General features: G+C 55.3%; 1 protein-coding gene across 1 annotated transcript in view; it reads right to left on the reverse strand.

Moving 5' to 3' along the window:
- Window positions 1–49: 49 nt before the first annotated feature.
- BAK1 (BCL2-antagonist/killer 1) overlaps window positions 50–15,026 on the reverse strand; it is a 47,033-nt gene continuing 32,056 nt past the window's right edge. The window contains exons 3-8 of the mRNA XM_009888310.1: window positions 11,409–11,532; window positions 10,390–10,509; window positions 3,295–3,430; window positions 3,034–3,177; window positions 353–533; window positions 50–154 (exon numbers count right to left, since the gene is read on the reverse strand). Coding sequence (XP_009886612.1) covers window positions 50–154; window positions 353–533; window positions 3,034–3,177; window positions 3,295–3,430; window positions 10,390–10,509; window positions 11,409–11,532 — 810 coding nt within the window. The remainder of the gene's footprint in view (window positions 155–352; window positions 534–3,033; window positions 3,178–3,294; window positions 3,431–10,389; window positions 10,510–11,408; window positions 11,533–15,026) is intronic.

The raw sequence follows: 15,026 nt of genomic DNA on the forward strand, positions 1-15,026 counted from the left end.
TTTGAGAGCGAGCTTGGCCGGACCCCCCCAGCCTCTGCCCCCGTAGCAATCAGGGCCTGAAGAAGCGTCGTACCACTAAATGCCCCACCATGACCAGGGTCACCACCACCAGCATGTACTTCATGTAAACATTGTCCAGCTCGAGCGCAGCCACCTAACGGGAAACAGAGAATAACCAGAGGGTGTTAGATCTGCCTGGGCCGGCTCGCTGCTCTGCCTGCGCCCGGGTCACCCCACCAGCCGCAGCAGTGCCATAGTCCCCAGGGCTGCACCTTCCACCGGCCGGAGCACGTCTGCCTCCCCTCGCCCCCAAATCCCCCCCCGGAACAACCCTGCGCTCCCGCCGGCTCACCCATCCTCCCTGCTGGGCGATCCATTGGGCGATGCGGTTCCGGAGCATGAACTCGGCGACGTAGCGAGCGATGCGGCAGAGGAAACCCGGTATGCCGTGCTGATAGACGTGGATGGCCATGCGGTAGCCAAAGCCCAGCAGCGCAATCACCCGGCCCCAATTAATGCCGCTCTCGAACAAGCTGAAACAAAGCCGATGGTCATTTTAAATCTCTGCCATGGCTGGCTCAGACCTCCCTAGTCTCTGCATCCCGGGTTGCGGGCTCTGGAGCAGCGCTGGTTGCGGAGCAGGGCTGGGGATGCTGCACTTGTCCTCGAGGCGCATCCCAGCCACGCAGACAACCTAGTCACTTTGTGGCTAAGCGACACGTGGCCTCCATTGGAAAGCACACCAAGAGGTGCTTTCAGAGCACAACAAACGTGGTCTCGGTCACAGCAGCTGTTGGCCTCAGCCAGGGGGGTGAGGGATGTCCAAGGGAAAAGGAAATTGCCAAATCCTGCCTACACAGCTACAGGCTCTGAATCGCTGGAGTGGAAGCTTTGATATAGAATTGTAAAATGGTTTGGGTTGGAAGGGACCTTAAAGATCATCTAGTCCAACGCCCCCCCACCCCGGGCAGGGACACCTCCCACCAGCCCAGGTTGCTCCAAGCCCTGTCCAACCTGGTGTGGTGGTTGTTGACCTGCCACTCTCCGGCCCGTCCTGCCTTTCCCTCACATCTCCCCCCAGACGCAGGACGCAGCGGCTGCCCGGAGGGCCTGTGCTTTCTTGGCCAACGTTATTGACCAGGGTAAGCTGGAGGTGGTGGTGGTTGAAGCCGTCAGGCTGCAGCAAGACCTCCACGTGCCAACAGGAGCAGGAACTGCCACCCACCTGTCCCAAAGCATCCCTTGCCTGTGCCTGGAGGTCAGGAAGTTTAAATCTAAGCAAAAAGCAAGTTAGGACAGGATTTTCCCTTTTCCTGCATAGGCAAACCTCTCCAAGACCAAAACCTGATCTACTCTTGCCTTAGACTGATACTCCCAAGGGCTGGGGGGGCTCCAAAATGTGCCCAGTCAATGCTTCTGCCCCAATCCAGGTTTTGGTTGCTGTGGGCACAAACTGCATCACTGTCTGCAGGTCTGGCACTGATTTCTCTAGACCAGTTTTTGAAGTTGGTGGTTTTTTTCTTGGTTTTCAGCAAGGCAAGCAAGAAGGAAAAAAAGGGTAAAGATAAAAAGAGCAGACTCCGTCCCTGTGTTTTAATCTTGTGCCCTGTTTTTAGACTGGATATTAGGAAGAATTTCTTTACTGGAAGGGTCATCAGGCACTGGAACGCGTTACCCAGGGCAGTGGTGGAGTCCCCATCGCTGGAGGTATTTAAGGGTCGTGTAGATATAGCGCTCAGGGACATGGGTTAGTGGTGGGTCGTCAGTGTCAGGTTAATGATCGGACTAGATGATCTTACAGGGCTTTTCCTATCTAGGAGATTGTGTGATTCTGTTCCTGGTGGTCCCTGTCTGCAGAGACGAAGGGAACTGTCTTCTCTGCAGAACCTTGGCGTGGAGCTGCCACCACGCAGGCGGCAGAGGGAGAGGGAAGTTAGAGCCCGTGAAGGGACAACAGAGAAACAGGTAGCACAAAGGGAGAGACAGAGGTTAATTTACCTGTTTGCGGCGCGTTAACCGCCTCAGGCTGGCAAAGTGGTGAAAACAGCGCAGCAGTGGCTTCCCGAGGAGAGGGGAGCAGGAAGAGGATAGAAGAAGAGGCAGTTAGACAACAAACACCGAGCGGAGGGTGCACGGGGACGGGGCTGCGCCGGAGCCAGGCATGGTCGGAGGATCAATGGGAGCCTGGGACCTGGGGACCCAGACATCCCGGCGTCTTTCCTGGCACTGCCAGAAGTCTTCTGCATGACCCTGGGCAACCATGTAATGTGCCTAGTGTCTTGGTTTACCTACAGACAGAGCGTGGTGAGGACTGAACCCCTTGACGGCCACCTCGATCCAAGGCTGTACCTCAGGCAATCAGGGCAGTAAGTTGGCCACGTGTTTGCCTTCGCTCTTCGCCCTGTTGCTGTGCTCGGAGTTGGGGGCGCATCGCCTGCGCAGCTCTGTGGAGCATCCCCCATCCTGTGTCAGTCCGATCCCGTTCCACGTGGACCGCGCCAAGGGCAGCGAGTGCTTGCCCGGCCCCGCAGCTGCCTGCGCTGTGTGCCTCTGACACCCTCACTCATCGGGGCTTCCCAGCTCTCGAGCAAGCAGCAGTGGGACCAGCAGCAGGTCTGCCTTGGTCCAGGGCTGGTTGCAGCCCTGGAGAGGAGCTGGGACATTCGCTTGGCTACTGATGCACGGGCCACCCTTCCCAAGCACGTCCCCCAAACTTTTTGACCTCGGTCAGCTTGTGCAAGGACCGCGAGATGATTGTCAGGTGAAGACTGTGCAGACAGCATGCAAGAGGAAGAGCAGACAGGCAGAAAACACAGGAACCATCAAGGTGAGCTTGTTGGGACCTCAACCCAGGGACGGTGGGTGAAGGTTGGATGGACAGGGTCTGTGTGCTGGGGCAGAGCTGGGCAGGCAGCTGCACCGGGGTCGGGGCAAGGGTTTAACTGGTGGCATTGCACCCCGTTTGACCTCTCCTTCCCTGGTCGTCTCCAGGAGAAGGCATCCAGCCTACGCTGAGGGAGCCCGTGGTCTTACCTGGAGGCTATTCTGGTGAAGTGCTCATAGGCGTTCTCCTTGGTGGGCTGCAAGGATTTCAGCATGTTGCGAAACTCTGCGTCGTACCGCTCGTTAATGTCGTCACCGATGATGGCCAGGCGCCTTCCCACCTGGCTCCCAGTGCTGCTGAGAGGGAAGACGGCGTTACGGACAGGTCAGCAGGACGGAGGGGTGGGTCTGTAATGGAGCCTGGCTCGGGATGGGGTCGAGGGACGTGCATGCGGTTGGTATCAGTTTTACCTGCCCAGCTCCTCCTCGATCTCCACGATCTCTGGGTCCATGGGCACCTCCTCTCCTCTCTCCTCTCTCTCCTGTTGGTAGCGGTAGAAGGCATAGCTCCGAAACACCACTTCTGTCTCCTCCACCACCTGGTCTTCTAAGAGAGACAAGCGGAAGAAAAGTCAAGGGAGCAGCTCGTCTCCCCCCTTTGCCAAGTGGAAAGAGACCATTCCTTCATTTTCAGCCTAAATTTATGCTGTCTGTATTAACTCTGGCCCTTTGCAGTAAAACGAAAAGAATCCAACAAAAATTAGTTCTGAGGAAAATAATTTTGAAGCCAGTCTTTGTTCTTAGGGGCACAGGCCCACCTTTTGAATCCATTTTTGGCAAGAGACAGCTCCGGGACTGTCACAACACAAACCAGATGTTCAAGCGCTTGCGCTTGGCAGCTCTCTCCGCGCCACAGCCCCTCTCGGTAAGGGCATTGCTCAGCACAAACAAGTTCAGGAATCTCAGATCCGAACCCAAACTGGAAGCAAAGCTCCGTCTCGCGCTGCCCATCGACCCTCAGCCACCAATCTCATTTTTCAGTGTCACAGACGATCGCGCCCTTGCACGGCGTCAGCAATGACGCGGAGAGCAAAAGTTAGATTAGTTGTTTGAGTATAATTCCTTGCTGATTCTGTCGCACATCACTGGTCTCCCGTACGCCCACCGGCCCGGCAGTGGTGATGCCGGGGCTGGGTTTGCAACACCTGCCGGTGCTGCTGGCAGCAACAGAAAGGAGAAGAAATTTTGAATAACTCATAAACCCTAACCCAGATTGGTGACTCGCCATCCTGCGCTCGAAAGCGGATAAACACCCAGGGGAGAAGTCGGAACTGACCGCCTGCTCCAGCACCCCCGTCGCCGCCGGGCGAGGGGAGGCACCCAAATCCCCCGCTTCGCTGACAAATACCCGTGGAGGCAATAAGCCCGTTGCACGGGGAGCAGGAGGCTGTCGTGGGGGGAGGTTTCGGGTGCCACAGCTTCCTTCCTTCCCTCGCTCTCGTAAACAAGCAGGGCTCGGCACGGCAGGTATTCAGGGTTCGGCAGGGGAACGCGGCCGTGCGGTAACGTCACCCGGCCCCGACAGCACGTGAAAACCGACCGGGCTCCGTGCGGGCGGGAAGCGAGACAGAAACAGCCAGCGTCGATAAGCGCCTGCCTCTCTGAGAACGGCTCAGCTCCAGACCCCCACAGCACGTCCCCTGTCCCCACGCTGCTCGGGGAAGAGCAAGGGTCTGGCCGTGGCCGGGACCTGCCCCCTCGGGAGCAGGGAGCCCCCGGCGAGGCGTTTCAGTCCCGTCGGTCCCACGGTGACCGATACCTTATCACACGCGTTACATTGGTCCTGGGGAAAGTACCCGGTCTGTCACGGGATGTCTCTGATTAGAGCTCGGTTTCAGCTGGCTCGAAAAGCAATCCGGGCTGGAGCACCGGTTCCCAAACAGCCCAGCGGAGCCCTCCCCGCTGGCTCTGAGGTCCTGCTAACACAGTTCTGCCTGGTTTATTTCCTAAGATGCAAAATTCATAGGGGATGGAAACGGTACGGATGGATCAGAGCGCTGCTGCTTTGACAAGGGTATCACCCTTCAGGGTGGACATTCACAGAGGTTAAGTGAGGAGCAAAGCTCAGGTCAATGGGCGACCCGGGGGGATGTCAGACGCGCAGGACCCTGCGGACCTGTGGCTTTAGGTGACCGTCCTGCCAGGCGTGCTGCTGACCGGCGGCAGGTCGGCACATCTGCACCACCAACGCCGTCTACAGTGGTTAACACTGCAGCCAACCCCGCTAAAACCCTTTCCCAGTATATCCCAGTATATCCACCTGCCAGCACGGCCAATGCTATTCTCCGGCCACTGGAAATTGCGTTTCCAATGTGGAGATGCTCCTGCCCGAGGGCTGGGATGTGAGGACCTGGCCTGGTGGACACAACTGTCCTGGCAACACCGCTCCATAAAACCTCCTATCCAGGTCTCCAAAACATGCCACACCGCTCCTCGCAGAGTTTTTCTGGATGGTCACATCCATGTGGCCCACGTGGGGCTCCGGGGAGATGGGTCCAGTGCTGGATGGGGTGTGGGGCAGGAAGAGGACCTGGCGTGAGGAGACTCAGGTTACGTGGAGTTCAGGTTGGGTAAATAAAGGTGAAGGGAAATGACGAGCCCTGGTTGCTGTGTTTTCAGGGGATTGTTTTTTCTTTTGCGGGAAGGGGTTTATTTGGCGGTAAAGAAATCCCACCTCCCAGAGGAGCCGGGGGAGCCCATGACCGCTCCACCGAGAGCCCGAAAACGAAACTGACTGACTCACAGTTTCAGCGAGAGGCCGGGTAAACACTGCGAGGACAAAAGAGGAAATAAGTGTACCAAAAAATTCCCTGCTTTTAATTACCCCAGGCGCTATTTTTAGTAACACAAGGACAGGAGAACACGCATCTTTTTTTTCCCCCCAGGTGCAAACCTACTGGGACCATCTCTGGGTCTCTCCCAGTCAAAGGGAGAGGATGTGGATCAAGATTTGCCTTGTGGACTCCCAGTACCAGCAGCAGAGAGGGGGGAGAGCAGTTTGGAGCCCCTCTGGGATCTTTGGGCTCCGTGTGGGATCGTCGGGGCCGCTTTAAGGGGCTGTGAACCCCCACACTGCAAGGGAGGACCTGCTCCGCTTCTGCTTTACGGAGCAGCAACCCTGTCATCCTCAGTCCCACGCTCACCCTCAGCATCTACACCAGACCTACCCCAACCACAGCCTCTTGCCTGGATCCACCCCGTAGACAACGTTGACCGGACCCCAGCCAGTCTCAAACACGCCACATCTGCATTTCTGTGCGAGGTCCTTCATTTCTCACTGTTCCCATCTCCCAGAGAGCAGCTGTGCTACGGCTCAAAACTGGCAGGTCTCACCAAAGTTATCCGTCAGACCTTGTTACAACTCAATAGCGCTGCTACAGACTGTGATAGTGACAGACGCAACCTGGCAGCATCCCTTTCGAGCTCAGGAGACAGGCAGTAAGTGCGCTGAGAGGTGCATCTCTTTGCACAGAGGGAGATATCCAGCCTGGAAACAGCAACAGGCTCTGAAGAGAGCAAACAGCTCCGGTCTCCGGAGATTTCTGCCTCGAGGGGAAGCTCAGCTCCACCTCACGGCAGTTGCAATTCAAGCGTGGGATGAGCAGTAGCTGCCTTAATGGATTTGGGTTGGCTTCCACCGGGTAAGGCAGCCCCTTGGGAATCCTATCACCTGCCAACAGCGATGCCACCCAGGATCAGAGGCTGATCAACCTGACCCTGCGTCATGCCGGCATCACCCTGCACAGAGCTTCTAGACAGGGAAATGGAAAACTCCCGTCCCACCCAAAAGAGGAGCAATATTCCATGGGGTTGGACTAGATGATCTCCAGACGTCCTTTCCAACCTTGACCATTCTGTGATTCTCAAACAGCCTCCCCGCAGAGCTAACGGGCAAACGCCCCCGGTTTCAAGACAGAAATTCATCTGTCAATAAGGGAGAGTCTCTGGTCCAGATTCTGGACTGGACCCAAGAAACCTGCTTTAATTCTTACCTTCAGTGGTGTCCCACCAACACACCCAGAGTTACGGGCTCGCGGCAGGGCTGGGGGCTGCAGCAAGGTTTTGCTCTGGCACTTTGCTGCCCATGCTGAGCCCTGTCCCATATCTACCGACCTGCAAAGGGAGGCTGGGCGAGCGCCCCGCGGCATGCCCGAGGTGGGTTTGCATCTCAGCTCTGGCAATGCATCTCCCTCTGCCCCATCAAGGTTCTCATAAAAGATTTTCGGGGGCATCCTTTGCAGGCCAGAACAAAGGAGTCACGAGGCAATTCCATCGCATTTTTCCCAGCACACAGCCATCGGAAGGATGACTTTTTTTTTTCTTTTAAAAACAGAAACCACATACTGATGGGAGATGCAGTTCAATGGGAAGTCCAATACTCTGCGTCTGTGCTGGAGATAGGAACTGCGTGCGAACCAGACAAGAGAAAAGTATGTTTAAATGGTTTTGGTTGCTCTACAGAATGTATGAGAACCCACCCAGGCTTAAACAGGCAGCTCACATTTTTCCTACTCATTTTGCAAGGGGTCTTGGCAATGAAGACATGGAGATGCTCACAGTTGTATGACTACCGTCCTTAAGCAACTCTTTATCAGTTCATGGCTTGCTTCACGTGCAACGTTAAGTCCAGAGCTAAGACAAACAACCGCGGACCAAATCTGACACCTCTCCAGGTACGTTATGTGAGTGTTAAACACACACAGACGGGTGGGACAGCCCGGGTAATCTGAGGAAGAGAACAGTTGCCAATGTGACGCTGCAAACTGTGAGGTGGAGTGGCTGCGCTTTCCAGGCACAGCCCCGGCACCTCGGACATCCTCGCAGAGACTCGCATCCCGTCTCTCTCCGCTTCCCGAGCAGTAATAAGCAGATATAGCGATACATCACCTTTCTCCACAAAGCGCTTCGGGATTCCAGCTAACGTGGTGCGCACGGGAGCTAAGCGTGACCACGTGAATGATATTTTCACCGCGTGGCCTTGCCCCTCTGCAGCGCCGGGGAGCTGGGCTGCGTCTGGCACGGTTCCCTGCGAGCGTGAGGACAGCCACCTCCATGGCTCGTCCCACGGATCTGAGCCTCGATGGGATTACCCAAGCCATTCCTGTGGCTGTGTGCGTGCCCTGGCAGCACAACTGAACGGGGCAGCGCTGCCACCCCCATGATGTAGACGGCAACCGAAGGAGGGTAAGGTTAATTTGCTGAAGTACGAGCCCTGTTCCCTCAGCTCAGCTCAGCATCCTTGGTGCTGCGCCTCCCACCCCTTTGCATGGCTATTTATGAACTAAATTGCTGCTCCTTTTCATTATGTACAGCCGACAGTACGAAGCTCCTGCCTTCATCTACAACACCCTAAGAACACCACAAGCACAAATCGCCGCCCAGCCCAGACAGAAACGGCAGCATCTCCTCCATGCCCAAAGCAACGGCGGTAGAACAAGGACTCAGAATGATCATAGAATCATAGAATGGTTTAGGTTGGAAGGGACCTTGAAGATCATGGAGTTCCAACCCCCCTGGGCAGGGACACCTCCCACCAGCCCAGGTTGCTTGATGCTCAAGCAAACCCCAGAGCAGCAGGTAAATCTCTTCGCTCCCTACCGCATCCAAAGATAAACAGAGGAAGCGAGCCCTGAAGGAAAACCAGGCTTCATACCTGTTGACAAAAGCCGCCTTCTGCCCCGTAATCCCACCGCACGTCTTGGTGGAAGCTGCACATTTCTGCTTCCACTGGAGTCCATGAGGCTTCTGCCTAAGAGGCGTGCAGAGGTCCCACCTCCAAACTCCAGACGGACCCCTCTGAGTTTTGGGAAGCAGAGGGATGCCGGTACTGCCGGTAAATGTTTGCAAGTGTACAGGAAGCACGACTGTAAAACGGTGTGGTTAGAGCTCAGGGCCCGATCCTCTCACTGGTTTTCACATCAGCATCTCATTGGCCTCAACAGGAAATCAGCATATGTAAACAACTGCTCTTATTTATTTATTTTCATACCTTGTAGACTTTGGTAAGGGAAGGACAGGGTGTTTTTGCTCCCAATGTATTCATGCAGGATCTAGCACGAACGGGACTCTGAGGTGGAGAGGAGTCCAGGCAATACCAGCGTATAAATAACATTATCAGGCCAATAAACCAGCTCTGAGCTGGCGCTCAGCTCCAACACAGAGACAGTTAGGGATAGCTTCTAATCTCCATTATTGACAGAGCTGCAGTGACTCAGCCTTATTTACAAGTCCACCTGCAAAACAGGTTAAGAAGTCACCCGTGTTTAACAGCTTTCTATGCAGCAGCATTTTATCATTTTGGGATGAAACAGGAGCTGAGGTTTTTCCCAGGTTCCTTTCGGCCCCGTTCCCAGTTTCACCCATTAGTGTGAAACGCAATTACACAGTCTGCTGGGTTCGGCACACACCAGAAACGGACTGAACCGCTTCTGTGAGCGTGAGCCGTAATTTTTCATCGCTGCTATGTCACGGCACCACCGGAGGCCTGACTCCATCCAGCGGCCGACGCAGCAAGACTGAAACCAACCGTTTGAGACCAGGCGCTGCTCGCCAAGGCAGGTTTTTCTGTGCGTTTTAAGCATCAAACACCTTTTGCTCGCGTGTTCTTGGGGAAGGGAAAGTAAATGACACCAGGAACCAGCCTCACATCTCGCAGCCAGCCGGGTGCCCCCGCTACGCCTGCCTGCACGGAGCCGCCAGTGTACCCCAGAGCAGCACCTCCCCGCACGCTGTTTTCTCCGTTCCCTTCGAGCCCCTCCTGCTGCCCACCACGCTCATCCAATGCCAAACATCTCCCAAAAGCATTGACTGCGTGATCTCCCAGTTTGATTCAGCATAACTTTGCGGAACTGATTTGTTATCCCGGTCTTGCAAAGGGCCCTGGGGCTGTGAGAAAACCCCGTCTTTTCAAAGAAAACATAGCAGGGGAGAAGAGAAGAGAGGGAGAAGAGAAGAGAGGGAGAAGAGAAGAGAGGGAGAAGAGAAGAGAAGAGAAGAGAAGAGAAGAGAAGAGAAGAGAAGAGAAGAGAAGAGAAGAGAAGAGAAGAGAAGAGAAGAGAAGAGAAGAGAAGAGAAGAGAAGAGAGGGAGAAGCGAGGGAAGAGAAGAGAAGAGAAGAGAAGAGAAGAGAAGAGAAGAGAAGAGAAGAGAAGAGAAGAGAAGAGAAGAGAAGAGAAGAGAAGAGAAGAGAAGAGAAGAGAAGAGAAGAGAAGAGAAGAGAAGAGAAGAGAAGAGAAGAGAAGAGAAGAGAAGAGAAGAGAAGAGAAGAGAAGAGAAGAGAAGAGAAGAGAAGAGAAGAAGAAGAGAGGGAGAAGAGAGGGAGAAGAGAGGGAGAAGAGAGGGAGAAGAGAAGAGAGGGAGAAGAGAAGAGAGGGAGAAGAGAAGAGAGGGAGAAGAGAAGAGAGGGAGAAGAGAAGAGAGGGAGAAGAGAAGAGAGGGAGAAGAGAAGAGAGGGAGAAGAGAGGGTTGAAAATGCTTCCTCCCCCAAATCTCACAGCAAGCTTTTTACCTGAGTTGCGCTCCTGTGACAGCCTGCGCCCGTTGCTCCCCCGGCGTCCGTGGGCCCTCAGTGGGTCACCGTCGTTCCCTGAGGCCATCGCAGAGAGGTGCTCGGGAGTATCAGCTTTACCTGCAACGACAAGAGACGGTAAGTGACCCAGGTGATGAGCCACCAACGGGGACACCGGAGCCTCGCAGCTCCCTCACCCACCTCCCAGGTCAGCCTTCGGAACCCCCTTTGGCTGAGCCAAGTGCTCAAGAGGAGCGATGCCGCCCGCTTTTACCTCTGCCCGCGACCTGGCTCCTCCCTTCCCCGATTCCCGGCCACATCAGGTCCCTGGGCCAGATTTTTTCTCTCTTCCTGACTCTTCTCAGTAATGTGTTTGTGGAGAGACCGCATCTGGAGTACTGTGTCCAGTTCTGGGCTCCCCAGTTCAAGAAAGACAGGGATCTGCTGGAGAGGGTCCAGCAAAGGGCAACGAAGATGATTAGGGGATTGGAACATCTCTCCTATGGAGAAAGGCTTAGGGACTTGGTTCTCTTTAGTCTAGAGAAAAGAAGATTGAGGGGGGATCTTATTAATACATACAAATACTTAATGGGAGGATGCCAGGGGGATGGGAGCAGTCTTTTTTCAGTGGCGCCCAGTGATAGGACGAGGGGTAATGGGCATAAACTTGAACATAGGAAGTTCCATCTTAACATGAGGAGGAACTTCTTTACTTTGAGGGTAGTGGAGCACTGGCACAGGCTGCCCAGAGAGGTGGTGGAGTCTCCCACTCTGGAGACATTCAAAACCCGCCTGGACGCTGGCCTGTGTAACGTGCTGTAGGTGACCCTGCTCTGGCAGGGGGGTTGGACTAGATGATCTCCAAAGGTCCTGTGTAACGTGCTGTAGGTGACCCTGCTCTGGCAGGGGGGTTGGACTGGATGATCTCCAGAGGTCCCTTCCAACCCTAACAATTCTGTGAATTCTGTGAATTCTGTGAGAGTCATATGCCTGAGGAGGAAAGTCACACAACTCCTTACCACACTTCACCACCTCCCTACCCTTACTGGGAACCCGCCAGCTCTCCTCCGACCCACCCAGCGGGTGCCACGGGATGGGCTCTTGCTCAGCCCAGACAACAGCAGCATCTGCAGTGGCTTCACGCTGGGATGAAAGCAAAATTCACAGCACAAAGGGTTCTACAACTCCCCCGACTGCACCCGGAGAACGTGGCAGGGAGAGGAGCCGTGGGGCTTTGAAACGCTCCCGAAACACTGCTGCCCTGATGGTTCAGAGCGCGGCAGGAGCAAACCGACCCGCGACCGCACTGAGCGATGGCCCCATTTCTCCCAGCAAACACCTCCGACTTGTTTTCCACAACTTCGGCGAGAGATGAGCTCTCTGTTTTCCTACATCTCCTTCCCCCCGTTCTTTGTGTTTCTTATCCTCAGCTCCTCTCAGAATAAGAAAATTCAGTGAGAACCAAACGCAGAGCTCGTAGTGCCCCCGAACTCCACCGGTACCCTGAACCCGGAGCTGTGCTTGAGAGCTCGTCGCAGCCCTCAGCTCCTTTACCCCTCTGCTCGTTGCTCTGCCCTCACCCCCTGGTTTTTGCAGAGAAGGAAGTGAGGCCACGCAGTTACCGTCAGGGTTAGAGAGAGATCGCTGCAGGTCCTGACCTGTTGTTGGCATGCCAGTACATGTTCCCAGGCCAGACTTCTACAGGGCTAAACTGGTGGGTTTTCTGATTTGCACCCGGTCTAAATTCACGAAGACACATCGACAGCCAGCAATTTAAATTGTGGCGTGGGCCAGAATTTTAAACAGCGCTGGTTATGGATAAATAACCACCTATGTCAAGATCCGAAGTGCAAGACATGGTCCAAGCTTATATCTTCACACTAAAGATTATTCAGATGAAAAAATAAACTGAGACCATAAAGGGTAGTGTAAAGTACAGCCTGCGGCCAAGGTGGGGATGGGGGGCTGGAAATGCAGAGCTTATCAGCCTGGCTTAGAAAGCCATCGGGTATTTGCATAGCTGCGTTCAGGGAGCCTGAGCTGCGGTGACACACAGATGGAGATGCTGTTTTTTCCTATGCCCCTCCGAGGACAGGATTTCCCTTTTCCTCCCCAACCTCAAACGTCCCCATCCAAGGAAAAGCTGAAAACGCGATGAGGATCAGCAGTTGGGACTGAGGGTAAAGCAGGGAGGAGAGCTGGCTCCCGCTTGCCCAGATCAGCAGAGACCGAGCTGCTCCAGAGCCTCTCCTCTCTTTGCTCTTCTCTGCTCTGGGACGTGGTGGAGGGAGCTCAGGGCGTCCTTGGAGCTGATGCTCGTGGCCCCGTCCCCTCCTCCACAGAGGAAACCCTCCTGTGCTTCCTCCGCCGCCATCCCCAGCCCTCCTCGGGCACTGAGCAAGGCTACAGCTCCAGCCCACCTTGCACGGGAAGGGAAGCAGGACCAGACATGGGGCGGCTCTCTGGAGCGCGTGGGTAAGCGAAGCAGTATGGATTTCTACCGCACTTCACGCTGTTACAACCCGAGGATGCACCGAGCGCTGGGGAGGATGGGGACGCATCCAGCCAAAGAGTTCAGCTGCCTCTGGAGCTTTTACGGTTTGGTCTATGGGCGCAACCGGCTGTGTTCCACATCACCCCACTGCCGCTGAGCCAGACCTCAGCCACAAAGAAGAGGGAATTTCTGACGCAGACCTGACCGCTGAGTATGAAGGATGGCTGGTGAGCACAGGAGTGCAGTGCCCAAGAAGCAGCCGACTCGTGATTCTTCACGTTTGCCATCTGGCAAACCCTTAGGAAGCGGCAGGCTGCCACTGCTGCCATCGCTTAAGAGGAACTTTCATTTTCAGTTTCCTTCTCAATATAGTTTCTTGCAGCGCTTTCTTCTCTTGCAACACGGGACACCGCAGCCCTTTTGCACACATGCACATCTGGGACCAGCAGTTACGTCCCCGTCCGCACGTTGCCGCTCCGCAACCTGCTCCCCGGGGAGGACCCTGAACTCCCACTTCTGCAAACCAAGTGAACGCCCAGGAGAGCTCACTGCCAGTCTCTGCTGGGGGTCAAAGTGCCTCAGACCATCCTCTCTGCTATCAGGAGTGCCGCTGCCCTTATTCCTCCTGCTTCCCAGCCCAACGCCCCTTTGATTTGCCCCGTTCCCCTTTTTTTTTATGAGAAAACCATGCTGAAAGAGAGCAGGGAGGGGTGTGAAGGAGGGTATGACATCCATACACTTAAAGACAGCCCAAAGCTGCAGAAAATGAAGACTCTCCAGGACTTGGGCTCAAGAGACGGTTTGGGGGAAGCTGCAGGTTACTGGAAGGAGTGCCTAATTCTCAGCAGCTGCTAAAAATTCAGCTCCATCCTGACTTTTTGCTTTGCAGGAGGCCACAAAGGGTTAAAAGCAGCAGACAGCACCTAGGATGTGGATTTAGCAACACCTCCAAGATGGCACAGGAGTCTTATCTTTACTAACGAGAACATGCCATGCAAAGAATCACCTTCCTGGAACTCGACAGCCTCCCCTAATAAAAAAAAAAAAAAAAAAAGACCTTTGCCTCAACTGTTTCTCATTTCACCTTCATCTCATTTCCATAAAGGTCTCTGACACATTTTCCTGTGTGCCCTTATGATGTGCTCACTACTGCTCCCAACTTTTCTCTGAAGGAAAGTGCCTGGGTGCAGGGAAGACGGTGGGACTGGCCCAGAGAGGGTGGCAGATTTGCAAGCGGCAGGAGGGGAGAGGATGTGCAGGGGCAGCCATAATCCCTACGAACACTCCTGGCTATGGGGCTCTGCAGTCACCCCCCGACAACGTTATGAAGATCCTGTTCCAGGAAGTGCGTGGAGCATCCTCTGGGACGAGTGTTTCACAGGTCTGGCCCTGGTCCCATGCATGGGAGCGATTCCATCACTCAGTGTGCGGGGCAGCTAACCCTCTCCAGCACAGAGATCCCCCAGGGCTCCCGCGCCTGCTGCCATCCCTGCACGGGCACCGCGGATTCAGCCCCGCTCCTCCCAGCCTGGCCAAGAAGAGCAAACAGGTGAGTTTGCCCAGTTTGGGGTTTACCCACCCAGCACAACACCAGGGTCCAGCTGGCCCACGAGCCACAGACATCGCAGCCCCACAACCCCGTGCACCCACGTCCCGGAGGTCCCCGGTGCGGCTGGGCGGGAAGCTGTGCTGACGAGCCTGCAGCGTCACGCGTGCCATGGCCGTGTCTGAGGTCACAGCCCGCAGTGGGGTGAAATGGATGTCACCCCCGCTCCTCAGCGTGGCACAACGCTTCCCACCCCACAGCTCACACCATCCCGTCTACCCTGAACCCCCACACTGAGCGCTGGCTCGGGGATGCCGAGCGCGCCTGTCATCACCGCGACCTCGCGAGAGGGCGAAAAAAATATATAAATAAACACATTTGGAGGAAATATTATTAAATGAGGAAATATGCCCTCTTTGGGGCAACGATCAGCTCGGAGCGAGACCTTCCAGCTCTGCCCCAGCTATGGCACACACCGGAGCGCTGAGATCCCTTTGCGTACTTTACCCTTGTTCACCGGGCGGTGCAGGATGAGGCCCTGCGGCTCCGCACACCCCTCCCGCCTTGCCGAACTCCCCCGGAGCCCACCGGTACCCC

Source organism: Charadrius vociferus, unplaced genomic scaffold, assembly GCF_000708025.1.
Source record: "Charadrius vociferus isolate BGI_N301 unplaced genomic scaffold, ASM70802v2 scaffold266, whole genome shotgun sequence".
Lineage (NCBI taxonomy): Eukaryota > Metazoa > Chordata > Aves > Charadriiformes > Charadriidae > Charadrius > Charadrius vociferus.